General features: G+C 60.2%; 1 protein-coding gene and 1 long non-coding RNA gene across 3 annotated transcripts; both read right to left on the bottom strand.

Annotated features, from left to right (window-relative positions):
* Positions 1–2,494: 2,494 nt before the first annotated feature.
* On the bottom strand, positions 2,495–23,614 carry GATAD2B (GATA zinc finger domain containing 2B). 2 transcript variants are annotated; one of them, XM_030291211.4, is made up of 11 exons: positions 23,418–23,614; positions 9,804–10,133; positions 8,020–8,149; positions 7,700–7,831; positions 7,417–7,548; positions 6,670–6,840; positions 5,736–6,051; positions 4,491–4,693; positions 3,496–3,606; positions 3,286–3,403; positions 2,495–2,685 (listed from the first exon to the last, which is right to left on the bottom strand). In XM_030291211.4, exons 2-11 carry the CDS (start codon positions 10,130–10,132, stop codon positions 2,552–2,554), a joined length of 1,776 nt encoding a protein of 591 aa, XP_030147071.1. In that variant the 5' UTR covers position 10,133; positions 23,418–23,614; the 3' UTR covers positions 2,495–2,551. The 2 variants fall into 2 exon arrangements, with proteins under 2 accessions (XP_030147071.1, XP_030147072.1); XM_030291212.4 differs by lacking the exon at positions 23,418–23,614 and adding an exon at positions 15,867–16,062.
* Positions 23,615–24,258: 644 nt separating this feature from the next.
* On the bottom strand, positions 24,259–25,254 carry LOC140680576 (uncharacterized). The gene is made up of 2 exons (XR_012051919.1): positions 24,794–25,254; positions 24,259–24,659 (listed from the first exon to the last, which is right to left on the bottom strand). It is a non-coding gene; the product is annotated as an uncharacterized lncRNA (long non-coding RNA).
* Position 25,255: the final 1 nt, after the last annotated feature.

The raw sequence follows: 25,255 nt of genomic DNA, 5'->3' as shown, positions 1-25,255 counted from the left end.
AAAGGGAATTTTCGGGGATGTCACAGCCCTGGGGGCGGCAGGGGGGAAAGGGCGGCGGGGAGGGGGGGCAAGCCAAAAATAATAATAATTATAATAATAATAATAATAAAAATAGGGATAAACCTATGCTGGGGGGGGGAGGCGGGACATGGATCCAAATCCCCGCGGAATTCCGGGATGGGGGTGGGGGAACTCCTCGGGATCCCAGGAAGGGTCTGGGGGCGTTTTTGGGATGGGGGGAGCCGGTTTTTTTTGGGGGGGTTGGAATTGTTCAGGAGGCCGGGAAGGGTTTGGAGTCATTTCGGGATTTTGGGCCGTTTTTTGGGGGTTTGGGGTCATTTTTTGGGGTCGTTTTTGGGAGGTGGGAACTGCCCGGGTTCATTTTGGGGGGGGGAACTGCCCGCAGCCCCCCGGGGCTGAGCCCCCCAGGGCACCCCGAATTTCGTTTATAGCACCAAGAGTTCGGCCCCCCCGCTATTGCACTTGGGTTTGGGATTCTTTTCCGGGTTTTCACCGTTTTTTCTGGGTGAAAAATCCCTTTTTTTAGGGTTTTTTAAAATTCATTTTCTCATCGAAACTCAGCCCAGGGGCCCTGGATTGGGGGGGGGGACAGTGGCACTTAGGGGGGGGGGACCCCCAGGGGGTGGAGAGGGAACGACCCCACCCCCCAAAATAAAAGAAACCCCTAAAATAACCCAAAAATTCAGGTTTTAGCCCCAAAAACCCGATTTGTCAAAGTGCTCCCGGGGTGAGAAAAGGGGCAGGGGGGGGAATTTTGGGGAGGGGGAATTGAAAGGTAAAATGGGGGGGGGGGGGGAGCAGCTGGAAACGCTCAAAGCCAACGAAAACACCCCAAAATTCCCCATTCCTGGCTACAAAACCCACCCCCCAAAAATCAGAACAAACCCCAACTTTTGCTTTGCCTCCGGGGCTGGGGGGCGGATTTTGGGGGGTCCAACCCCCCCCTGGGGTAAGTGCTCATTGAATTTGGGGAGGGGGCTGGAGAGGGGGACCCCAGTGGGGTCAGGGGTCCCAAAATTGATGGGGGGTTCCCGCCCCGATTTTGGGGTTGGGGTCTCCCCTTTAGGGCCGGGGTTTCCCCCTGGTTTGGGGGGGTGGGGGGGGGGCGGCGCTTGGGAATTGCACGAGAGGAGCGGGAATGGGGGGAAATTCAGGGAAAAAAAAGGGGAATTGGTAAAATTCACTGAAAGCACGAAAAAATGGGGAGGGGGAGGGGAGGGGAGGGAAGGGGAGGGGAGGGGAGGGAAGGGAAGGGAAGGGAAGGGAAGGGAAGGGAAGGGAAGGGAAGGGAAGGGAAGGGAAGGGAAGGGAAGGGAAGGGAAGGGAAGGGAAGGGAAGGGAAGGGAAGGGAAGGGAAGGGAAGGGAAGGGAAGGGAAGGGAAGGGAAGGGAAGGGAAGGGAAGGGAAGGGAAGGGAAGGGAAGGGAAGGGAAGGAAATGGGGATGGGGATGGGGATGGGGATGGGGATGGGGATGGGGATGGGGATGGGGATGGGGATGGGGATGGGATAAGGTCAGGATAAGGTCGGGAAGGCTGAAGTGCAAATCGAGACTTTTCTCGCGGCTCATTTTCTTGCTTTGGGTTGTCCTCGACCCCCCCCAGGGGACACCGAGGGCCTCCCCCCCCTCCCCCACCCATCCAGTGCCACCCCCGGGGACAGAGGGGACATCAGAGACCCCCCACCCCCAAACCCCGCGGTGCCACCCCTGTCACCCCCAGGCCCCCAGGGGGACACGGGTGCCATTGGTGACCCCGGTGCCACCCGTGGGTGACAGAGGGGCCAGGGAGGGGTGGCAGGGGCTGGGGACAGTGAGGGGACAGTGAGGGGACAGTGAGGGGACAGTGAGGGGACACTCACCCGCCCTGGCTGCCTTCGCTCCGCCGTCCGCTCCGGAGCCGGCGCGTCCCCCCCAACCCCGTGGGGACAGCGGGGACAGCCCGGGGGCCACCCCGAGGGACCCCTGGGGACACTGAGGGACCCCCTAGGGGCACCTGGGGTGGCTCTGGCAGCGTCTGTCACCCCGGGGACATCGGGATGGGAGCACAGGGCCGGCGTCTCTGGGGTCCCAGGGGGAGGTGACACCCCCGGGATCAGACCCCAAAGGGATCCATCCCCCCGGGATCAGCGCCTCCCCCCCAGCAGGCGCCCCCCAAATCCCCCCTCCCCGGAATCAGCACAAGCTGCTCCCCCAAAATCTGCCCCCCTCCCCACCCCGGGAACTGGGGAAGGTGCCCTTGCCAAAGTCTCTGGAAAAGGGAGAAAAAAGCTTTAACCATCCATGGAGCGAAGGGAGAGAGGGGGGAAAAATAAGGAAAAAAGGGGCAAAAAACAACCCACGACACAAGGAGAAAGCGGCGGCGATACAAAACGAGCGGCGGGGCCGGGGCTGCTCCGGCCGCGCGGGGAGCGGCTCCCGCCTGGAAAACCGAAGGAATCTCGGGCTGGGAGCGGGACCGGTCGCCGTTTGAAATGTTTGTTTTGTCTGTTTTGTTTTTTCCCCACGTTCTCTGTTTGTTTCTCTGGCCGGGGCTATTTCTGCCCGCTGATGGACTGGGATATGGAGCGCGGCGGGATCATATCCAGCAGGTATTCCCGCTGCCGGTCCGCCAGGCTCGACGCTTTGTGGCCCCCGATGCCGGCGTTCAGGTAGGCGATGTTCACTCCTGGGGGGCAGCACGGACCCTCCGGCACCGCGCCGATCCCGGGGACCCACCCACGGATCCTCCCACGGAGCCCAGGGATCCACCCACAGAACCCAGGGATCCCAGGGATCCTCCCACGGAGCCCACTGATCCTCCCACAGATCCCACAGATCGTCCCACAGAACCCACGGATCCTCCCACGGATCCTACGGATCCTCCCACAGCCACCCTGGAACCCCCACAGGGGAGGAAAGGCCAGGATGGGGCTGATACAGGGTGGGAATTCCCAAATTCTGCCCCAAAATCCAGTGGGTGTGGCCTGAATTGTCCCATCCCATCCCATCCCATGGATTCCATGTCATCCCAGTGATCCCATCCCATCCCAAGGATCCCATGGATCCCATCTCATTCCATCCCATGGATCCCATCCCATCCCATTGATCGTGTCCCATCAATCCCATCCCATCCTGTCCCACTCACCCCAGCCCCGTTCCCATCCCATCCCGTTCCCATCCCGCTGACCCCATCCCGCTGACCCCAGCCCCGTTCCCATCCCATTCCCATCCCGCTGACCCCAGCCCCGTTCCCATCCCACTGATCCCATCCCATCCCATCCCGTACCCGGCATTCCCAGGAGCCCTCCGGCCACGGAGAGCTGCGGGGCCTGGGCGAAGTTGGAGAGCATGGAGCGGGCGGAGGTGGGAATCCCGCGCTGGAGGCTGCTCTGGGGCTGCGGGGCCTGCGGGCACGGACACGGACACGGACACGGCGTTGGGATTGTGCCAGCCCCTCCCAGCGCCCCGTTATCCCGCTGCTATCCCGTTATCCCACCTGCCGGAGCGTGTGGTGCCGCAGGATCCCGTCCTGTTTGCCGACGCTGGGCACGGCGGGCGCGGCCGTGGGCGACAGCGCTGCCTGCTGCTGCAGCCGCTGCTCGATCTCCTGCGGGAGCAGCGCCCGGATTGGCCTCGGCAGCGCCGGGCACGGCCCGCGGGAACGCTACCCGCTCAATATCCCATGGGAATGCCACCCATCAATCCCCAATGGGAATGGCACCCATCAATCTCCAGTGGGAATGCCACCCGCTCCATCCCATTGGAATGCCATCCCATCAATCCCCAGTGGGAATGCATCCCGCTCGATCCCACGGGAATGCCACCTGCTCAATATCCCATGGGGATCCCAGTTGGACAGTTCCCGTGGGAATGCCACCCACCAATGCCCCCGGGAATGCCACCCCGCTCAATTCCCAGGGAATGCCAACCTGGCTGGTGATGGGATGAGTGGGATGGGGTCAATGGGATCAGTGGGATGGGAATAATGGGAACAATGGGATGGGAACAATGGGAACAATGAGGGAACAATCGGATGGGAACAATGGGATGGGGTCAACGGGAACAATGGGATGGGGTCAATGTGAACAATGGGATGGGGTCAATGGAATCAATGGGATGGGAACAATGGGAACAATGGGATGGGAACAATGGGATGGGATCTATGGGAACAATGGGATGGGGTCAATGGGATCAATGGGATGGGGTCAATGGGATCAATGGGATGGGATCAATGGGATGGGGTCAATAGGAACAATGGGAACAATGGGATGGGAACAATGGGATGGAATCAATGGGATGGGAACAATGGGAACAATGGGATGGGAACAATGGGATGGGAACAATGGGATGGGATCTATGGGAGTGAACCCATGGAATGGGATCAGTGGGCTGGAATGGGATGGGGACCATGGAATGGGATGGGGACCATGGAATGGGATGGTTCAGGATGGGATGAGCCCGCCGGAAGGGGCCGTGCCGGGCGCTGCCGACCTGCTCCTGCTGCAGGGCCTTGACGAAGGCGTTCTTGAGGCGATTCGTGTGCTCGGCCTTGAGCGCCTTCTTCTGGTTGGAGGTCTGGCACTGCTCGCACAGGATGCGCCCGCCCTTCTCCTGCTTCCAGTGCGGCGTGAAGTCCGTGCGGCACTGCGCGCACACGAACGGCTCCACGCGCGGCACCGCCGGGGCGCTCTTCCCTGCAACCAGCACCGCGCCCCGCTCAGCACCCGGGCAGAGAGACTCAAAATCCCGACTGAAATCGCCCGAAACTGCCCGGGAATATGGAAACGTTTGGCCGAAATCGCGCAAATCGGCCAAAATCCTGAAAATTTGGTCTAAAATGACGCAAATCTGATTTGAATTCGTGCAGACCTGTTAAAAACCTTCAAATCCACCCCAAAATTCCACAGCTTTGCCCTGAACCCCGCAACTTCACCCTAGACCCCACAACTTCACCTTAAACCCCATAAATTCACCCTAAACCCCATAAATTCACCCTAAACTCCACAACTTCGTCCTAAACCCCACAACTTCACCCTAAACCTCAGAACTTTACCCTAAACTCCACAACTTCGCCTTACACCCCACAAATTCACCCTAAACCCCACAAATTCACCCTAAACCCCACAACTTTACCCTAAACCCCACAACTTTGCCCTAAACCACACAAATTTGTCCCAAACCCCACAAATTTGTCCCAAACCCCACAAATTCACCCTAAACCCCACAAATTCACCCTAAACCCCACAAATTCACCCTAAACCCCAGAACTTTACCCTAAACTCCACAACTTTGCCTTAAACCCCACAACTTCACCTTAAACCCCACAACTTTGCCCTAAAACACACAAATTTGTCCCAAGCCCCACAAACTTGTCCCAAACCCCACAAATCCACCCAAAACCCCACAACTTTGCCCTAAACCCCACAACTTCGCCCTAAACCCCACAACTTCGCTCTAAACCCCACAACTTTGCCCTAAACCACACAGCTTTGCCCTAAACCCCACAACTTCACCCTAAACCCCACAACTTCACCTTAAACCTCACAACTTTGCCGTAAACCCCACAGCTTTGCCCTAAACCCCACAACTTCGCCCTAAACCCCAGAACTTCACCCTAAACCCCACAATTTCGCCCTAAACCCCACAAATTCACCCTAAACCCCAGGATCTCATCCCGAAACGCCACGGATCGGGCCCGGAAGGCCCGGAAGGCCCGGGCTGAGCGCGGGCAGTGACCTTGGCTGTCGATGACGCTCTGCACCACCTCCTCCAGCCCCACCATGTAGATGAACTCGCTGTTGGCCGCGCTGGGCAGGAAGTGCAGGAGCGGCGCCGGCGGCTTGGGCGGGGGGATCTCCAGCAGCGTCTTCTCCAGCTGCTTGCGCAGCGCCAGCTTGGCGGCCGCCTGGGAATTGGCGGCGTCGGAGAGAGCGCTGGGGCTGGGGAGAGGGGAGGACACGCGGGCCACCGAGCCCGGCTGCATGTGCGACGCGAGGTTCATGTAGATGGCGGAGGACGACGAGCGCTGGCACGGCACCGAGGAGCCGGATTGCTGCGGAGGAGACGGGATCAGGGCGGGGGTTTGGGATTTTTGGGATCTGGGAGTGCTGGGAGCACCGGGCTCACGGAGCAGGGCCTGGGCAGCCCTTGGAGCGCCGGGAGTGGGGACAGTGAAAATTGGTACAAATTGGTACAAACCAGTGCTCGAACCAGGGCTCAACCAGCTCCAACTGGCCCAAACCGGTAGGAACCAGTAAAAAACGAATGCAAACCAGTGCAAACCAACCAATGCCCAGGCAGCCCAAACCAGTGCCCAGACAGCCCAAATCAGTGAGAATCAGCCCAAACCAGTGCTCAACCAGCCCAAACCAGTGCTCAACCAGCCCAAACCAATGCCCAGGCAATCCAATCGGTGAAAACCAGTCCAAACCAGTGCCCAAGCAGTCCAAACCAGTCCAAACCAGCGCCCAAGCAGCCCAAACCAGTGCCCAGGCAGCCCAAACCAGCCCAAACCAATGCCAAGCCAATCCACACCAGTGCCCAACCAGCCCAAACCAGTGTCCAACAAGCCCAAACCAGTGTCCAACCAGCCCAAACCAGAGTCCAACAAGCCCAAACCAGTGTCCAGCCAGCCCAAACCAGTGTCCAGCCGGCCCGAGCAGCGACCCACCGGCTGGTAGTTGATGGCAGGGCTCATCCCGGGCGTGGAGCTGCGGACCAGGCCGGGTTTCTGGGGCCCGCGCTGGCCCTGGAGCTGGGCGGGGCTGGGGGCGATGACGCGCTGGGACATCAACATGTGGGGCAGGGCTGAGCTGGCGGCCGAGCGGATCACGCTGTGGCCCTGCCAGGGAATCCACGGGGAATCAGGGAATCGGACCCCGCACCACAGCCCCCGCCATCCCTCCCAGGGCTCCCTGAGCTCAGTAACAAAGTCAGAGAAAAATGAGGGAAACCTGGAGCATCGATGCCTTGATCCATGGAATTCCTGCTTATCCAGAATCCCAGTTAACCTCTAATGCCCCAATTCACTTTTCCCCAGGCTGTCCTGGATTTTATAGGATTCTGGCCGTTTCGCCTGCTCAAGCTGGCACATCCCTATTTCCTGTGGGAGGCTGGAATTGCTCCATGGTCCAGGAGAGAGGCAGAAATCCACAGAGCAAACACTTCCAGGGGCTTTTCCTCTGGGAGCAGCAGGAAGGCTGAAGGCCTTGGGGAATTCCCATCTCCAGCTGGGACACAGGACTTTCAGAGGATCATGGAACATCCAGCTCCACAAGGATCACTGAGTCTAATTCCTGACAAACCCAAATCCAGCCCCAAGGAACTGAGGGAATTCCCCCACCTCTCGGGAAAAACCCCTCAGCTCTCTGTGCACCCACCAAAACCAGCATTTTCCAGGAGAAACGGGAATGCTCACCTGTAATGTCCTTAAATTCTGCGGCTCCACGCCCTGAGCTCCGGGCCGGGAGGGGATCTTGGACAGGCCCTGCTGCCCGACGTGGGCGGGGGACGGCTGCACGATGGACGCGGCGTTCTGGACAACGGGAGTCTGGGGGGCAGGAGGGAGATCCGGGATCAGCACTCGGACTGGGAATCCAGGGGCAGAGCTGTGGGTTTGTCTCCCTGGAGTGGGGATCGGAAAGGGAATCCCACAGGAGGAGCGGAGGCTCCGTGCCCACCCCTTCCTGCCCATGCCTCACCTTCTGCACCACGTTTTCCTTCTGGAGCTGGCTCTGCCGCAGCTTCTTCAGGAGCACCAGCCGGGCCTCCTCCAGCCGCAGCTCGTCCCGGAGCTGCTTGATCAGCTGCTGCCGCTCCTCCAGGCTCTTCCCCTGGAAAACGCCGGGCACAGCGTCAGCAAGCGAGAGGGGGGAAGCCGAATCCAAACCCAAGCGGGAATTCGGACCACAGGTGCAAGAACCGGGGGGGCTGCAACTGGAATTTGCTGAGAAACGCCCTAAATCCTTCACCCCCCGCCTTGCCCCGTGCCTCTCCCGGGATGGAATTCCTGTTCCCTCACCTTGAACATCTCCAGGTTGGCCGCCTTGAGCCGCTCCTCCATGCGGGAGCTGGAGCGGGGGCTGGAGGCCTCGTTGTCCGACAGCACGATGATGTCCGGGGACGGGGTCAACCGGCCCCGGTCCTGGTCACTGCAGGGGGAAGGAATCCCGGTGAGCCGGGAATTTGGGATCTGGGGAGCCCCACTGAGCCAGCAATGTGGGGTTTTGGGGATCCCCCCCATTCCAGCACGGATCCGGAGCGGCGCGGCTCCTCTGGACACCGGGAGGGAAGGGCTCCCTCAAAAGCACTCCCTCACCCCCCAGGCCCCCTCCAGGAGTGCAAATCCCACCTGGGAACCAGGTGGGAATCAGGAGCGTGTCCTGGTGCTGGGATGGGAGGGAATGGCAGGAATTCCAGCCTGGAATCGCTCGTCCTCACTGCGGTGGAGAAGGGGCTGAGCCCCGCCCCCGTTAACGGCACCGCTCCAAGCCTATCCCAACCCAAATCTATTGGAGAAGCCCATTCCAGAAAGGAAAACCTGCATGAATATCCAACTGATCCACCACCAGCACCGGGACACCAAAGGAGCAGCAGGGAAGAGAAATAAACCAAAAATCAGCGGTGGAGTCCAGCAGGATCCAGGCGGGATCATCCCAGCGAAGGAGACTCCAAGAAAAGCCCTTTGCTAGCCTGGATTTCGTTCCTGCTGCAGGAGAGCCTTGGAAAACTGTGGGATAATCCAGCTCAGAGGCAATTCCGGCTCCCTGGAAGGTCCCTGGAGTGAGGGGAGACCGTGGAATGTCTCATCCCAAACTGTGAGCTCTGAACACCCAGAGGGAGCCCAGAGCCGAATCCGGCTCCCAGGTTTGGCTGCTCCGAGGGCGGGAAGATGCTCAGAGCTGGGACTGCCTTTGTCTCCCAAACATTCCGGCTGTTTTTGTGGATATTCCGAAGCAGCAGGGCACGGAGCTGCCCCTGGTCCCGCAGAGAAATTCCAGAGCATCCCAAGGAGAAGGAGCCAGCGGGAGCACATCCAGGCAAAGCAGGCTGCATCCCGGGAATTCCAAAGTGGGCTGGCACATCGGGACGAGGGCTGTCCTACAGCTCCTGGGGATAATTCTGCAGGAGCATCCCGATACATCCAGGCTGGATTACTGACATTCCACCAGGGGAATAAGGCAGAGCCGGAGTCCAAATCCAAGAGGGAAAATGGAGCCATCCATGAGGAATCACCAATTTTTGGATTTCCTTTGTCCAGGGAAGAGCAGATTTCCAACAGAATCACTGGAGGAGGAGCCACGGTGAGGGAGGCAGGCAGACGTGAGGAGAGGTGGAGCACATTCCCAAGGAAAATCCAGGAAAATGAGACATTCCCAGTCTCACTTCTCAACTCAGAGTGGAATATTCCCACCTCTTTCCAGGGCTGATTTCCTGATCCGAGTATCCGTGTACGATGCTGGTGCCCCACTGGGTAAGCTCATATTGCACAATATCCAAGGAATTCCGCCCAGGATGCAGCCCACGACTCCACACTCCGAGCAGGACCCTTCAGGGACACCTCCCACTATCCCAGACTGCTCCAAGCTTTGTCCAGCCTGGCCTCGGACACTTCCAGGGATGAGAAATCCACAAATCCCAGGACAACCTGTGCCACCCTCACAGGGAACCATTCCCTCCTGATTCCATTCCCTGTCATCCCACCGTTTCCCCCAGCTCCCAGCCTCACCAGGACCCCCCACATCCCATTTAACTCCCACGCCGGCTCCTCCCGCCCCGCCAGACCCCGGAATTCCCGGCACCCACCTCCTCCTGGCGCTCATGTCCACGGGCTCGTCGTTGATGTTCTCCTTGCCCGGCCGGGCCGCGCTCCGCCCGTCGCCGTGGGGCCGCAGGCTCCCGTTGAGCTTCTCCTCGTAGCCCTTGATCCCGTCCGGCTTCACCGGGAGCTCGTGGGGCACCTCCAGCCCCGCCAGGTCCTTGCGCTTGAGCAGGGCCAGCATCTTCAGCCTCTCCATGGCCTCGTGTCCCTCCATCTTCAGCCGCTTGGCCAGCACGTCCTCGCGCTCCTCCGCCGGCTCCAGGCTCCGCTTGAGCAGGTTCAGGCGCAGCGCGTCCTCCGTCATCCGGTCCATCCTGAGGGACAGGGACAGGGACAGGGACACTGTCAGTGCCAAGGAGCCCGGTGAATCCCCCCGGATCCCCCCCGAGCTCAGCTCGGCTTCCTCGGAGAGCTCCGATCTCCTCATGGAGCTCTGACCTCTTAGAGAGCTCTGATCTTCTCACAGAGCTCCGAGCTCTCGGAGAGCTCCAATCTCCTCATGGAGCTCCAATGCCTTGGAGAGCTCTGATCTCCTCATGGAGCTCCGACCTCTTAGAGAGCTCTGACCCCACAGAGCTCCAACCTCTTGGAGAGCTCCAATCTCCTCATGGAGCTCCAAAGCCTTGGAGAGTTCCCATCTCCTGACAGAGCTCCAACCTCCCCAGTCCCCACCCGGGTCAGGAGCTTCCCCCTCTGTAAGGCCCTGAAATCCCTGAGGACGGCAGCACAATCCCTCCTTTGGGATTAAATCCCACGGATGCGGCTCAGCAAGGAAGGGGGGCTGGGATGAACCCCCTGGGGAGCCCTGGAACGCCAGGAAACCCCCCACCGCGTGGATTTCCAGGCAGGAATGCTCAGCAGCTCCGGGGATGGAGGTTTGGGCAGCTCCATCCCCACCCTCCCGCCTCTCCAGCTGCCCCGCCTCAGCTCCAGGTGCAGGAATGCCCTCTGGAAAACAGGCGGGAGCCGCAGAGCCCATCCCAACCCCATCCCAGGCCTGGAGCCCATCCCAACCCCATCCCAGTCCTGCTCCCAGGCTGATAAGGAACCAGCTCCACCTGCACACCAGCTGGGCGAGGCCTTTCCCTGCGGAGCAGGGCCAGGGACCAGGACAGACACCTGGGGAATAGGTGGGAATTCCATGTGGCCGGCTCGGGCACACCGGGAATTCCTTGCTCCGCAGGGAACAGAAAGTGTCCCCGCTCAGAGCGGACAGGTCCCGGGCACCCGGAGCTGCCCCACGCCCGCCTGGACCCGGCTCCGAGTCACTCCCGGGATAAACCTTCCCCTGAGCCCAACTGCCGCCAGGAGGAGGCTCTGGCTCGGGTACAAATCCCTGGAATGACGCGTCCGTCCATCGGCACACGAGTTCAGCTCCCACTGGAGACAGCAGGAGCGGGGGAGGGCAGCAGGAAAACGGACGGAAATCCCAAATATGCCCTGCGAAAAAAGCCGGACGGAGCCTCCAAGGGAGCACCGAGGGCTCTCCCCTACCTGCTCATCCCGTCTCTCCGCACGTCTCCCAAATTTAGCCCGGCAAGCCGGGACAGGCCGCGGGAGCTGCTCCCGCCCCCGTCCCGCAGGAGTGACCCGGGGGGATCGGGGATGTTCCAGACACCCCGGGAGCGCTCGGAGCCGCGCCCGGCGCTGCGGCGGAGCCACCGGGAGCGCGGCCAGAACGGCAGAGAGGAGGAGAAGGAGGGAGAGGGCCGCAGGAGCAACATCCCACGGGATACGAGCTCCCCACGGACAGCCGAACTGAGCACGGAGCCGGGATCCAGCAGGGAGATCCAGGATCTCCTGGAACAGCTTCCCGCTCGTCCTCTCCCTGCAGGAATTCCAGAGACCCCCCCAGTCCCTGCTCCATCACCAAGGTGGTCCCAAGGGCTGCCTCTCCTCTGGTATTCCAAACAAATCCAAAGTGCCGTTACCGGGAATGGGGCCCACCACTATTTAATCCACTCCAGAGGTTTTCCAGGCTCAGCCAGATCCAATAAAAATTAAATTAGGCTTCGGATTCCGTACTGAATGGGGCCCTTTGGCTGGAGGGGGAAGGGGAGGATCCACTGGGAATTTCCAAAGGAGAGCTCCCGATTCCATCCAGAAATCCGCAGCAAAGAGCGGGAATGATTCCAATCCCAGGAATTGGTCTGGAGGTCAGAGAGGCGGGAGGCTCCGTGCCGGCCCCGCTCCGGTCTCGGCACATCCCAAACCGGATCATCCGGCCCCGCCGCCCTCCGGCACAGCCCCCGGGGATCCGGCACATCCCAGGGAACAGCCTCGGCCTCTCCCTTCAGCTGCACCAAAAAAATCCTCCTCACTGGAACCAAATTCCCAAATGGTGGCAGAACTCATGGAAAACAGGAGCTAAATCCACGGTGTGCCTCCGACCGGGATCATCCCCGGGAGCACCTTCCCTGAGTGCCTGGAAACAGGAACCTGGAGCAGGGGAGAGCAGAATTCCAGAGGCTGCCAGAGTGGGATGAGCAGGGTGGGCTGGACCGGCCTTGGAGCGCGTTCCAGGAATCCCGGTGTGCCGGACGCGGCCGCGCTCCGTCCCGACGGCGATTCCCGGATCTCCGTGGGGACGCTGCTCCTCGGCACGTTCCGCTGGCTCCGGGCGCTTCTCCCGCTCCCAAGGGCCCGGCAGGACGGGTTTGGCGCTCCCAGACAAACAAAGCAGCGCCTCGTTTTCCATGGATATTGGATGCGGCGCCCACAGGGAAAAAAAATCAAAAAAAAAAAAAAACAACAACCAAAAAAACCTCCTCAGCGGGAGGATTTGAAAAGCTGGAACGAGCAAGTTGGGCCGAAAGAAGGAATATTCCAGGAAGATGTGGGAATATCCAGGGAGAGATGCAGCCAGGAGGGAAAATATCCCAGGATTTACCCAATGGAATCCAGAACCAAGGCTTGGCAGCACCAGGAGTTCATTCCAGCCGGAGTTCATCCAGGGAGGTCCCAGCCCCTTCCCAGCCTCCTTGCAGGGTTTTCCATGGGTCAATCCCCACGTTGGTCTTCCAGCCCCAATTCCCAGCCTCGGAGCCTCCGGAGCTCATGGTGGGGCTGTAATTCCTGATCCAGCAGCAGGAATGATCCCTGATCCGCCAGGAACAATCCCTGATCCACAAGGAACAATTCCTGATCCACCAGGAATGATCCCTGATCCACCAGGAACAATCCCTGATCCACAAGGAACAATCCCTGACCCCCACGAGGGATCCACGTGCCCCAGTGCCGTGAGGTCTCCCCAGCACCCTCCGGTTTTCCAACCCCGCTCCAGCAGCGCCGGAATTCCGCCGGGGCCGACGTGGATCCCTGGGATCCAGGGAAGCGAGGATGGGAAATCAGGGATAAACCAGCCCAGCTGCTCCTTGGGAAGCCTCTGGTATTCCTGCAGCGGGCTCAGGGGACCCAGAGCATCCCCTAGTTTCCATGTGGGGCTGGAATGGCAGAATTAATCCCAGGAAAGACCCAGAATCCAAACCCAACGTGACCCCTGACGCTCCGTGGGGCATCCATCCCCAGAGCCGAGGTGCTCCGAGCGGCTCCAGCTCCATCCCGGTCGCTCCAAACCCAGGACATCACTCGGATGTGAGACTGATGGAACAAACCCCGTTCAAATCCAACTAAAATCCCATTTTCCCGGGATCGGGGAGCAGGCACCGCCGAGATCCGATTCCTGCAGCTCACCTGGGCGCGCTCCCGCTGCCCGAACCCCCCCCGAATCCCAGGATTGCGGCGATCCCGTGGGAAACCCACAGGGCTGGCTCCTCATCCGGAGCCATCCGGCTGGAATCCTGCTCCGGGGGCTTCCCGGCACGAGGCGGCTCCGATTCCATCTGGGCTCGGCACATCCCGGCGTCGGCGGCGTAAAACGCGCTCCGGCACGGAACACAAAATGGCTGGCTCCCAGGGCGAGCATTCCCAAGGAACGCCAGGAAAAGGATAATCACCGAAAAAGGTAATTAGGATTTAACGGCTCGGCGGCCGGGAGCGGGATCCGGAGCGGGACCCGGGAACGCCGCTGGAAAGGGAAGGGAAAAGGCTCCACGGCTGAACAAAAACCGAGCTGCTCCCGGTCCTGCTGCTCCGGGGCCGTGGTCAGGAATCCCGAGCAGGTAAGGGAGGCTGGGGGCGGCTGCCGGAATTTCCTCCGGGTTTAAAGCGACGCCAGAAAAGCCCCGAGAACGGCCCCGGAGCCATCCCAGAACCCACAGGGACACGGCTGCTCCCGGCAGGGAACGGGAATACGGCGGAAGATTTGGGAAGACAAACGGAAGGGTCGGGATGGGCACCGGGATGTGGCAGAGTGGGAATTCCTACGGAGCAGACTGCTCCAGGAGTTCTGCTGCTCCCGAATCCCTGCGTGGGGACACCTGTCCCTGCTCCGACACGCCGGTGCCAGACCCTGGATCCCCCAGATTCTGGATCTCCCAGACCCTGGATCCCCCAGATTCCAGATCTCCCAGACCCTGGATCCTCCCGATTCCAGATCTCCCAGACCCTGGATCCTCCCGATTCCAGATCTCCCAGACCCTGGATCCCCCAGATTCCAGATCTCCCAGACCCTGGATCCTCCCGATTCCAGATCTCCCAGACCCTGGATCCTCCCGATTCCAGATCTCCCAGACCCTGGATCCCCCAGATTCCAGATCTCCCGAACCTGGATCCCTCAGATTCCGGATCTGCCAGACCCTGGATCCCCCAGATTCCAGATCTCCCAGACCCTGGATCCCCCAGACCCTGGATTCTGGATCCCCCAGACCCTGGATCTCCCAGATTCTGGATCTTCCTGATTCCAGATCCCCCAGACCCTGGATCCCCCCGATTTTGGATTTCCTAGATCCTGGATCTCCTGGATTCCGGATCTCCCAGACCCTGGATCTCCCAGACCCTGGATCTCCCTGATTCCAGATCTCCCAGACACTGGATCTCCCTGATTCCAGATCTCCCAGACTCTGGATCTCCCTGATTCCAGATCTCCCAGACCCTCGATCCCCCCAGTTCTGGATCTCCCTGACCCTGGGTCTCCCAGACCCTGGATCTCCCGGATTCCGGATCGCCACCACCAGCTCGGGACATCCCCAGATTCTGCAAGTCCGGGTCAAGTACAAAACCAACAATGGGAAGCAGGAAAAGCAGGAAAGGAGGAAAATCCTCCCTCCCAAAACGAGCTTCCCTTCCCTCCTGAGTTTGTGCTCTCGTCCAACTCCGGGAAATGCCGGTGCCGTGTCCGGCACCACGCGCCTCACACCTCCTCCCACCCCAGGATTTTTGGGATGTGGGAGGAGAGCAGAATTCCAGAACCTGCTTCGTGCCCTGAGATGGGGGGAAAAGACCCAAAAACTCCACAAAGTCTGAAAGAGAGATAAAAAATTCCAGGGGATCCGGCTGGGACGGCCCAATTTGGGAAAAGCCAGCTGGAAAACGCTCTGGGAAAATAAAATCCAACAAAAAATGATGGGATGGAAGGTGGGGGGGGAGGGAGCGCCCGGCCCCCTCCCCATCCGGGATGACGCAGACTTCCCAGGCTTCCTTATATAACGCTTCCCGATTTCCTCGACTGCGGGCGCTGCCTTTGTGCGGCTCCGGCGGGCCATCGATCACCAATGAGCAACCGATCGATAACGATAGCCCAGTCAATCAATCGCCACCGGGAACGGGGTGGCGGGGTGGGTGTGACATCGATCCCAGGCATGGCTACTCCCGGTATTTCGGTATTTTGTCACCCCTCCGGCCGGCGCCGGGAGGGTGGGATCGGAGCATTCCGGCGGAATAGCGATGGTGGGAGCGTGGATGAGGTGGGGAAGGGGAGGGGGAAGGGAACCACGGACCCAGCACCAGCCAGCGCTCCTTTTCTCCTTAAAACACTCCCTCCACACACTCCCGTCCCGCTGCCAAAAAATAAAACAATAATAATTAAAAAAACACCAAAAAAAGAGAAAATAAAGCAGCAGCGGGCGGCCAAGCTGCTCTCCTTTAGGACCCCCCTTTTGTCCGGGATTGCCCACAAAGGCCGGGATGTGTCACACACGGGTACTCACAGGTGCGGCGGTCCCGCCGGCCGGAGGTGCGGAGGGAACGGAGGGAAGGCGGGGGCAGCGGCGGGGCCGGGGGGCGGCCGGGGCCGGGCAGCGCCCCGCGCCCCATCGCCCGCGGAGCCGCAGCCGCAGCCGGAGCCGGAGCCGCGCTCCGAGCGGGCCCTTCCCTGCCAATCATGCGCGTTCTGTTTTATTAAACAAAAGAAAAGGGGGGATGCTGACTTTTTTTCCCATCATGCCTCGCAGGGCAGGGAAAAAGAGAAGGGAGGGAAAAAGGAGGGAAAAAAAAAAAAGGGAATTTAAAAAAAAAAAAAATTTTTTTTTTTTTTGAATGAGGGAAAAAATTAACTCGCTCCCCACCACTGAAATAAAAAAAAAAAAATTAAAAAAAAAAAAATTCCAGTCGCGAGTGGTTTGGCACCTCCCGATGTGGAAGTGGCTCTGGATTTTGGGGGGGGGGTTAATTTTTCCTGGGATTTCGGCGCTCCCTCCCCGCTCCCCCTCCCCCCCGCTCCTGGCCCCCCGCCAAACTTTGTCTTCATTCATGGAAGCGCCTTCCCTCCCCTGGAATTTTAACTCCTTCCCTCCCAAAAACCAGGGTCGGGGCCTCCGCCATCCGGGATCCGCCCCTCCCATTCCCAAAAAAAAAAAATAAAACCGCGGCCCGAGGTTGGATCCGGCGGCGGAGAGGATGCAGAGGGATCCAGGAATGAACCAGGGGATCCCAGGGAATGAGCCGAGGGATCCAGGAAGGAGCCGAGGGATCCCAGAATGTGCCAAGGGATCCCAGGGAATGAGCAGAGGGATCTGGGAATGACCAGGGGATCCCAGGGAATGTGCTGAGGGATCCCAGAATGGGCAGAGGGATCCAGGAATGTGCAGAAGGATCTGGGAATGTGCCAAGGGATCCAGGAATGAACCGAGGGATCCCAGGGAATGAGCAGAGGGATCCCAGAATGGGCAGAGGGACCCGGGAATGTGCCAAGGGATCCCGGACCGTGCTGAGGGATCCCAGAATGTTCCGAGAGATCCCAGGGGATGAGCCGAGGGATCCCAGGGGATGTGCCGAGGGATCCCAGGGGCTGTGCCGAGGGATCCCAGGGGATGTGCCGAGGGATCCCAGGGAACTTGCCCAGGATGCGGATGAAGATGCCGAGGAATACACCGGGAAGCCACCGAGAGATGTCAAGATGCCAAAATCCCGGCACAGGGACCGAGGGAAGGCGCTGGAGGCGATGTGAGGGACGCCAGGAGCAGGTCCCTGAGGAGATTCCCAGATTCCCTGAAGGCGCCAGGGAATGCTGCAGAGGCCCGGCCAGGATGGGCTGGGAGGCACCACCCGCGGGGCTGGCGCTGGAGAAGGAGGATCCAGCGGGATTTGGGCTGTCCAGAACCTCCCGAGGCAGCTCAGCTGCTCCAGCCCCATTCCAGAGGTGCCCGGCTCCCGCTCCGGACTGAGCGTGTCCCGAGGAGGGAGCAGCAGGAGCGGGATGGGGACGAGTCCGGGGCCTCGCTCAGGAATTAACGACGGCTTGGAGAGGTCACCACGCGGAGAATGGAGAATCCAGGGAGGGAGAATCCCAGGGATGGAGAATTCCAGGGATGGAGAATCCCAGGGATGGAGAATTCCAGGGATGGAAAACCCAGGGATGGAGAATTCCAGGGATGGAGAATCCAAGAGATGGAGAATCCAAGAGATGGAGAATCCAGGAAATGGAGAATCCAGGAAATGGAGAAACCCAGGGATGGAGAATCCCAGGGATGGAGAATTCCAGGGATGGAGAATCCAAGAGATGGAGAATCCAGGAAATGAAGAATCCCAGGGATGGAGAATCCCAGGGATTGAGAATCCAAGAGATGGAGAATCCAGGAAATGGAAAAACCCAGGGATGGAGCATCCCAGGAGATGGAGAATCCCAGGGATGGAGAATCCCAGGCATGGAGAATCCAAGGGATGGAGAATCCCAGGGATGGAGAATCCAGGGAGGGAGAATCACAGGGATGGAGAACCCAGGGATGGAGAATCCCAGGGATGGAGAATCCCAGGGATGGAGAATCCAAGGGATGGAGAATCACAGAGATGGAGCATCCCAGGGATGGAGCATCCCAGGGATGGAGCATCCCAGGAGATGGAGAATACCAGGGATGGAGAGTCCAAGGGATGGAGAATCCCAGGGATGAAGAAGCCAGGAGACGGAAAATGCAGTTTTACACTAAAACACGGCAGATTGAGACGGGATATTTGGAATTCCTTAGCCAAAGGAATATCCTTGCCCTTCTTCCAGCACTCCCTGTGAGGACGGGGAGGCCCTGGCACAGGTTATCCCGGGAATCTGAGGCTGCCCCATCCCTGGAAGTGCTCAAGGCCAGGCTGGACAGGGCTTGGAGCAGCTGGAAGGTGCCAGATTCCCCCAAAACACCCCGAAAATCCCATAATCCCCAACATCCACGGCTTTGTTCCACCCCTGAGGTGTGGGAGTCTGGGAATTCCGTAGCATTCCAGCACTGGAACCCCCAGTTTGTCTTTACTGGATAAAATGGAACAATTTGGTTTCCAAAGGGGAAAGGATTAATTAGCTTTAATTGCATGCTCGTTTCCATGGATTTATCAGCTAATGAGGGGGTGGGATGGGCCCTGGGATGATTTATTCCAGGCTGCGTCCATGGAAAACGCAGAGGGCACAGGAGAGCAGCAAATTCCTTTATTTCTCCATTCCCTGGTTTTTCAGGGCCATTCCAGGCTCTTTCCATCCTCCGCTCTTCCTCGGGCCCTTCCATCCCTGTTTTTGCAGGTTGGGGATGCGGAAGGGATGAAATCCTCCCCAGCACCCTCGGGGAGGTTGATCCCTCCCATCCCTGCTCCTGCCCCGGCCGCCATCCCGCTGCTCCGGCCTTCCCAACGGATCCTCCCGGCCAGGATGGGGAAAGAAAGCGCTAAAACATCATTTAATGGGATTTGGGGGCTTTTCCCTATGGATCCATTCCCTGGGAGCTTCTGCTTCCAGGCTGGAAAGGTCTTTGAGGAAGTGTCCGACCAGAGCTCCTCTTATCCCAAATCCAAAGGATCCCCTGGATCCTCTTCCCCGCTGGTGAGAAAACAGAGAATTCCTGGATCCAACTCCCTCCTCCTGAACCGACGGCACCGGCGCCATCCCGAGCCGGCCTCGGGCCGACACCGCGTGCTCGGGAAGAGATTCCGGAAAAACTGGAGGATGATTAAGCAGGGAAAGGGACGATTTTTCCCCAAATTGCCATCCAAAGGGAATCCAAAGCCGGCTGATCTCCAGGGAAGGCATCGCTCAAGGAGGCTCCACCACAAACTCAACGCAGCCGAAGGTGGGAATCCATGATCCCATTCCCACGGATTCACCCCAAGCCCAGCTGGGATGAACCCCTCCAGAACGAGTCCCTAGCCCGATGGGAATTTGGGATTCCCATCCCAGCGCTATCCCAACGGACAGCGAGGCCATTCCCACCCACATCCAGCAGCTCCAACTTCCCAGCCCGGCACTTCCAGCGAGGAAATTGGGATTTCCTCAACCTTTCCATTGGAAAAGCAGGCCTGGGAGTCTTCCTGCTCTTCCAGCCCATGGCACCGTCATTCCGAATGCTCCGGCCGTGGACCCCGAGGTGGGATTTGCAGGAATTCCTGCAAGGAACAACCAACCAGCCTTGGGAATGCCCCCATCGCACAAGGAGGGGCTGGAATTTGCCACGGCTCCAAGATTTAACTGGAATCCAGGATTTAATAAAGAGCAAAACGCACCAAGTTCGGCGTTACTCAAGAAGGACCATGGGACAATTCTGGTATTCCCTGGAATTCTGCATCGCTCCGATCGCTGCCTGTTCTCTCAGAACTCCCCACTGTGCAGGCAGCACGGATGTCGGGATGTGTCTGAGGAGCAGGGAAATTCCTCATGGATGCGGGAGGAGCTCCTCCACCTGCACCCCTCCTCTCTGAGGTGAGTTGGAACTGGGAGCAAACTGGGAACAGCCCAGATTCCCAACCCTTCCTTCAGCCAAGGGCCCAACCTGCACGAATCCCCGGAGCACCGACCTTAAAATTCCCTGGGGGCCGTGGATCCTGTGGGAAACAGCCCAAGCAGGTTTTCCAGCCAGGCCCTCCCTAAAAACCAGGATTTGGGGAGCGCACCTGGAGGTCTGCTCCTGGAGTCTGGGGAATTTTAGGTGGATTTTGGGGAACTTCTTGCTTGCAACCGACTGGGAAAGCAAAAATGGATCCTGGGACAGACGACAAGGAGCAGCCTCCCCTTCCCACGGGGACACACGGCTTCGGCTCAGTCTCATCCCAAAAAACTCCAGGATTCATGCGTCCATCTTCTGAGGCTCCAGGAGAATGGAGCCCGAATTTTATTGTGAAGAACACACCAGGGTGGAAAACGCACACAAATCCAACCCTTCCCACCCCCCGCCCCAAGGAACCGGCGCAGAGTCCATCAGGATTCCGAAACGGGACAATTTCAGGATTCAGCCCCAAAATCCACACTCAGACCTCATCCAGTGGACTCTACGGAGCAGGGGTGGGACAACATGGATGCAATAAGGATCCATGGAAATAAAACCCGGCCTCCTCGGGGCTAATTTTAGGCTTGGAAGCGCCGCTCCCAACACCCTCCAGATTCCAAAGGCTGGTGCTGCTCTTCAGAGGGATTTCAGGCATATTCCAGATCCCACCATCCCAATGCCCGGCTAAGACTGCCCGTCCAAGGGGCAGAGACACAACACTGGGACCTGAAGGGGAGAGTTATCCCCTTCCCCCAGCCCATCCCGAACCCGCCAGCGCCGGGAAGCGCCACATTCCCGGGAAAATCACGGGGAATAAAAAAAGAACCAAGCCCGGCGCCGCTGCCTCTTCCTGACCCGCTTCCCACGGATCGGGACCAGCTCTGTGCCAGCACGAGTGCCCTTTTTTTGGGCACTTTTTGGCCCAAAAAGCCAAACCCGGCAGGATGGGGACAGCTCCGTACCAGGATGTCCCTGAACATTCCCTGTGTCCTGCTGGATGGAGCACCCGGAGCTGTTACAGCATCGGAGAAGAGCCAGGATGGCAGAGCTGGGATTGCCCAGCCTGGAAAAGGGAAGATCCGGGGAGACCTCGGAGCATCTTCCAGTGGTCAAAGAGGAAAGTGGGAATGGCTTGGAGGTGGGATATTGGGAAGAAATTCAGGTGCTTCCCAACACGTCCCATCCCAGCATCCCGAGATGCTGCAAAATGCAGAATATCCCGAAAAACCTGGGGAAGAGCCTAAAGCACCAGCAAAGCCACGGCAAACACAGCCCCAGCCACCCGTGGCTGCGCTCCCCAGGACTGCGGAGCGGAATTCCAAGATCCATGCGAAACCCAAACCCACACCAGGAACACTGATGGAGCAAGGAAATTCTGCTGTTGGATATGGAGTGGAAAGCTGTCAATGAATGGGAAATAATCAGGAAAGAAGCTGAAATGACTGATTTTCCTCAGATCCCGGCGCGGCGAGCGAAGGGATCCGGGAAATTCCCGTCCTGAGCGGCGGATCCCGACCCCTGGGACAGGAGATTGAGGGGAAGGTGCTCCCAAGAAGATCCCGAGTGGGATAAATCCTGCCAAGCAGGTATTCCTGCCCCGGGAACACCTGAGGGGAGGCGGGATGCTCCAAGGAGAGGACGCTGGAAGATGGATGGATGCTCCCGTCGGCGCCGGCCTCGTGACCGGGAACGGCGCCAGGCGCCAAGATCCCGACGGATCCACGGAGTCCTCGGATGGATCCGACGGAATTCCAGCCTGGATCCCTGGCAGGGACTCCCTAGGGATGGACACGCCGGCTCCATCTCACCCCAACAGCACCCGCAGCGTCGTGGATGTCCCAAATCCTGGCACGTGCCAGGGTTGCCCACCGTGGGCACCCCCAATCCTTAAAACCCCAGAAATTCCCGAAAAAACCGCGGCTGCCTCTGCGATCAGCCCCAACCCCCACCCGGGAGCACCGAGGAACAGGAGTCAAATCCTCCCACACTCCTGCCAGGAGGAGGCTGTTCCCATTCCCGTGCTCCCCCTTCCTCCTCCTCCTCCTCCTCCTCCTCCTCCCGCCCGGCAGCGGCCGAGGAAGCTCCAGAAGATCAAATGGATATTAAAAATAAAATTAAATTAAATGAAATTAATAAAAAAAAATATATATCAAAAACGCTCTGGAAAAGCCGATCGATCCCGGCGCATCCGCACGCCGCCGCTCTTCCTCCCTGCTCCCAGATTCCCAAATCTCCTCCTCCTCCTCTCTTCCCGGCAAACCTCCCCCTCCCCCCGCCATCACAGATCCCTTTTCCAGGCTCCGAGGGGAGGGGAGAGCGCCCGAACGCCTCGATTTTGGGAATCTGGGGAAGGATTCTCCTCGGGAGCACAAATCCTCATCCTTGGCAGGAGGAATCCTCTCGATCCCCTCCTGGCAGAGGATCGGGCTGGCGAACGTGGGTGAGGAAGGGTCCGTGCCCCTCCCCACCACCTCAGTGCGGAGTTTTCACCCAAAAACCGGGAAGGGGCGCGGGCAGTGCCCCCAGCTCCGCGTTATTCCAGGGATGGCAAAGTTTCCCTGCTGCTTTGGAGCCGGGGAAGCAGCACCGGGAAGTGACCGGGGGTGGGGGGGCAGCAGGAAAAGAGGGAGAATCCCGCGGGGCGGAAATCCTGGATGAGGCCGGAGCCGCTTCCAGCGGGGAAAGGATCGGGAAGCGCTCCCGAACCTCGGTGTGGAAACAAAGGGGGGCTCAGAGGGGCGATCCGGGGGGTTCCCGGCATCCGCCCCCCCAAATCCCATCGGGAACCCCCCGGGCCGCCCCGCCCCTCCCCCGTTTTCCCGGGGGATTCCCCGGCGAGCCCCCAAACCTTCCAGGCTGACCCCCAAAATCCCTCAATTCTGCTCCCCAAAATCCCTCATTTCTGCTCCCCAAAATCCCGAGTTCTGCTCCCCAAAATCCCGCAGCTCTGCCCCCCAAAATCCCTCAACTCTGCTCCCAAAAATCCCTCAGCTCTGCCCCCCAAAATCCCTCATTTCTGCTCCCCAAAATCCTTCAGCTGCGCTCCCCAGAATCCCGCAGCTCTGCTCCCCCAAATTCCTGAGCGCTGTCCCCAAAATCCCTGTGCTTTGCTCCCCCAAAATCTCTCAGCTCCGCCCCCCAAAATCCTTCAGCTCTGCTCCCCTGAATCTGAGCTCTGCTCCCCAAAAATCCCTCGGCTCTGCTCCCCAAAAATCCCTCGGCTCTGCCTGCCCAAAACCCCTCAGCCCTGCACCCCAAACCCCCTCAGCCCTGCACCCCAAAATCCCGGAGCTTTTCTCCCCCCAATCTCAGCTCTGCCCCCCAACCCCGAGCTCTGCCCCCAGGCACAGCCCAGATCTCCCGCACCCCTCGGGCTCTCCCTGCTGCCCCCCAGATCACCCCAGGGCCCCCCAAATCCGCCCTCAGCGCCCCAAAATCCCCCCCCCTCATCCCCCGGTCCTCCCCCCCCTCAGCCGGGCCCTGCCCCGCCCCCGCCGGGCCCGGCCCCGCCGCCCCCGCGGGCCTCACCTGGCTCGGGGGTCGCGGGGGGCGGCGGCGGGTTCCCGGCGGGTTCCCGGTGTCTCCCCGGTGTCTCCCCGGTGTCTCCCGGCGGATCCCGGCCGTGCCGGGGGTCCCGGGCGGTCCCGGGGGTCCCGGGCCGGGCGGGCGGAGCAGACGCGGCCACCGCCGAGCGCAACCGGCACCACCACAAACAATGCCGCTGATTGGCCGCCGCCGCCGCCGCGCCCGCCCCGCCTCCCGACCCCAGCCGCGACGCCCATTGGTGCGGCGTCCAGACTGGCAGGAATCCTCACCAATCGAATCGGTGAAATTCTCTTTTATCCCACCTCACGCTTTTTACTGGCTGTCTCAGCAAAGATTGACGCGGCGCTGCGCCAATGGAAACGCGCCGAGCTTCCCCGCGGGGCGCCTTTAATGGGTGCCCGAGTCTGAACATCCGGGTACCGCCAGCGGCGCGCGGTGGCGGCGCGCAGCTTCTCCCCCCGGCCCGCGGGGGCGTTTTGGCCGCTCGCGGCCGCCGTACCGGCCCCAAGCCCGGTACCGGCCCGGTTCCGCCGCACGTGGCGCCGGCGCGAGGCCGCGCGTGGCTTTTTAGGGGAGTCCCGCCTCCGGGGGCACCGGCCAGAGCTCTCCCCGTGCCCGGCGGGGCGGCAGCGCGCGGGGCCAGGCGGCCGTGAGGCCTCATGGGCTGTGCCAGGATCCAAGATGGCGGCCTGAGGGCAGCGCCCGGGCCGCGCCAGGATCCAAGATGGCGGACCCGGCTTCACTCCCCCCCCCCCGGCCGCCTCCGGGGGTCTCCGCGCCCCCAAAACCCCCCAGGAACAAAAACCGCCCTGGAGACAGCGGGGAAAATACCGCAGCAGCTTTTATTTACAGGCCCCTGGGGCGGGGGCTGCTATTGCACAGTGCAAGGGGAGGGGGCGGCCCCGAACCCCCCCCAATGGCCACCAAACCCCCCCCGGGGGGCCGAACCCGGAGCCCCCCTCAGCTGCCCTGACCCCACCGGAGGGGGGCAAAACACCCCCAAACCCACCCGGGGCTGAGAACCGGGGCAGGAATGAGGAGGGGGAACCCCCCCGAGCCGCCCCTGCCCGTCCCACCCGCGCTCTCACTCTGGGGGCTGAATAAATAAATAAAAATATATTAACACTGGCGTATAAAACCCGTCGTGAGCCTGGCGGTTCCCGGGGGGGTCCCTTTTCCCCACCTTTGGCATTTGAGGGGGGTCCTGGAGGGGCCCTTCCCCACCTTGACCCTCCCCAACACTCTTGGGGGGTCCCTGTCCCACTTTGGGGGTCCCCTGGGATCTCCTATTTAATACTGAGGGTTCTTCTCCCCACCCTGGAGTGTTTGAGGGGGGTCCTGGAGGGGCCCTTCCCCACCTCGACCCTCCCCAACATTTTGGGGGTCCCCTGTGAGCTCCTATTTAATACTGAGGGTTCTTCTCCCCACCTTGGAGTATTTGAGGGGGGTCCTGGGGGTCCCTTTTCCCCACCCTGGAGCATTTGAGGGGGGTCCTGGGGGTCCCTTCCCCATCCTGGAGTATTTGAGGGGGGTCCTGGAGGGTCCCTTCCCCACCTCGACCCTCCCCAACACTCTTGGGGGGTCCCTGTCCCACTTTGGGGGTCCCCTGGGACCTCCTATTTAATACTGAGGGTTCTTCTCCCCACCCTGGAGCATCTGAGGGGGGTCCTGGGGGTCCCTTTTCCCCACCTTTGGCATTTGAGGGGCGTCCTGGAGGGTCCCTTCCCCACCTCGACCCTCCCCAACACTTTGGGGGTCCCCTGGGAGCTCCTATTTAATACTGGGGGGTTCTTCTCTCCACCCTGGAGTGTTTGAGGGGG

The sequence above is a fragment of the Taeniopygia guttata genome, chromosome 25 (genome assembly GCF_048771995.1).
Source record: "Taeniopygia guttata chromosome 25, bTaeGut7.mat, whole genome shotgun sequence".
NCBI classification, from domain to species: Eukaryota; Metazoa; Chordata; class Aves; order Passeriformes; family Estrildidae; genus Taeniopygia; species Taeniopygia guttata.
This window is presented reverse-complemented; position numbering and strand designations above follow the sequence as displayed.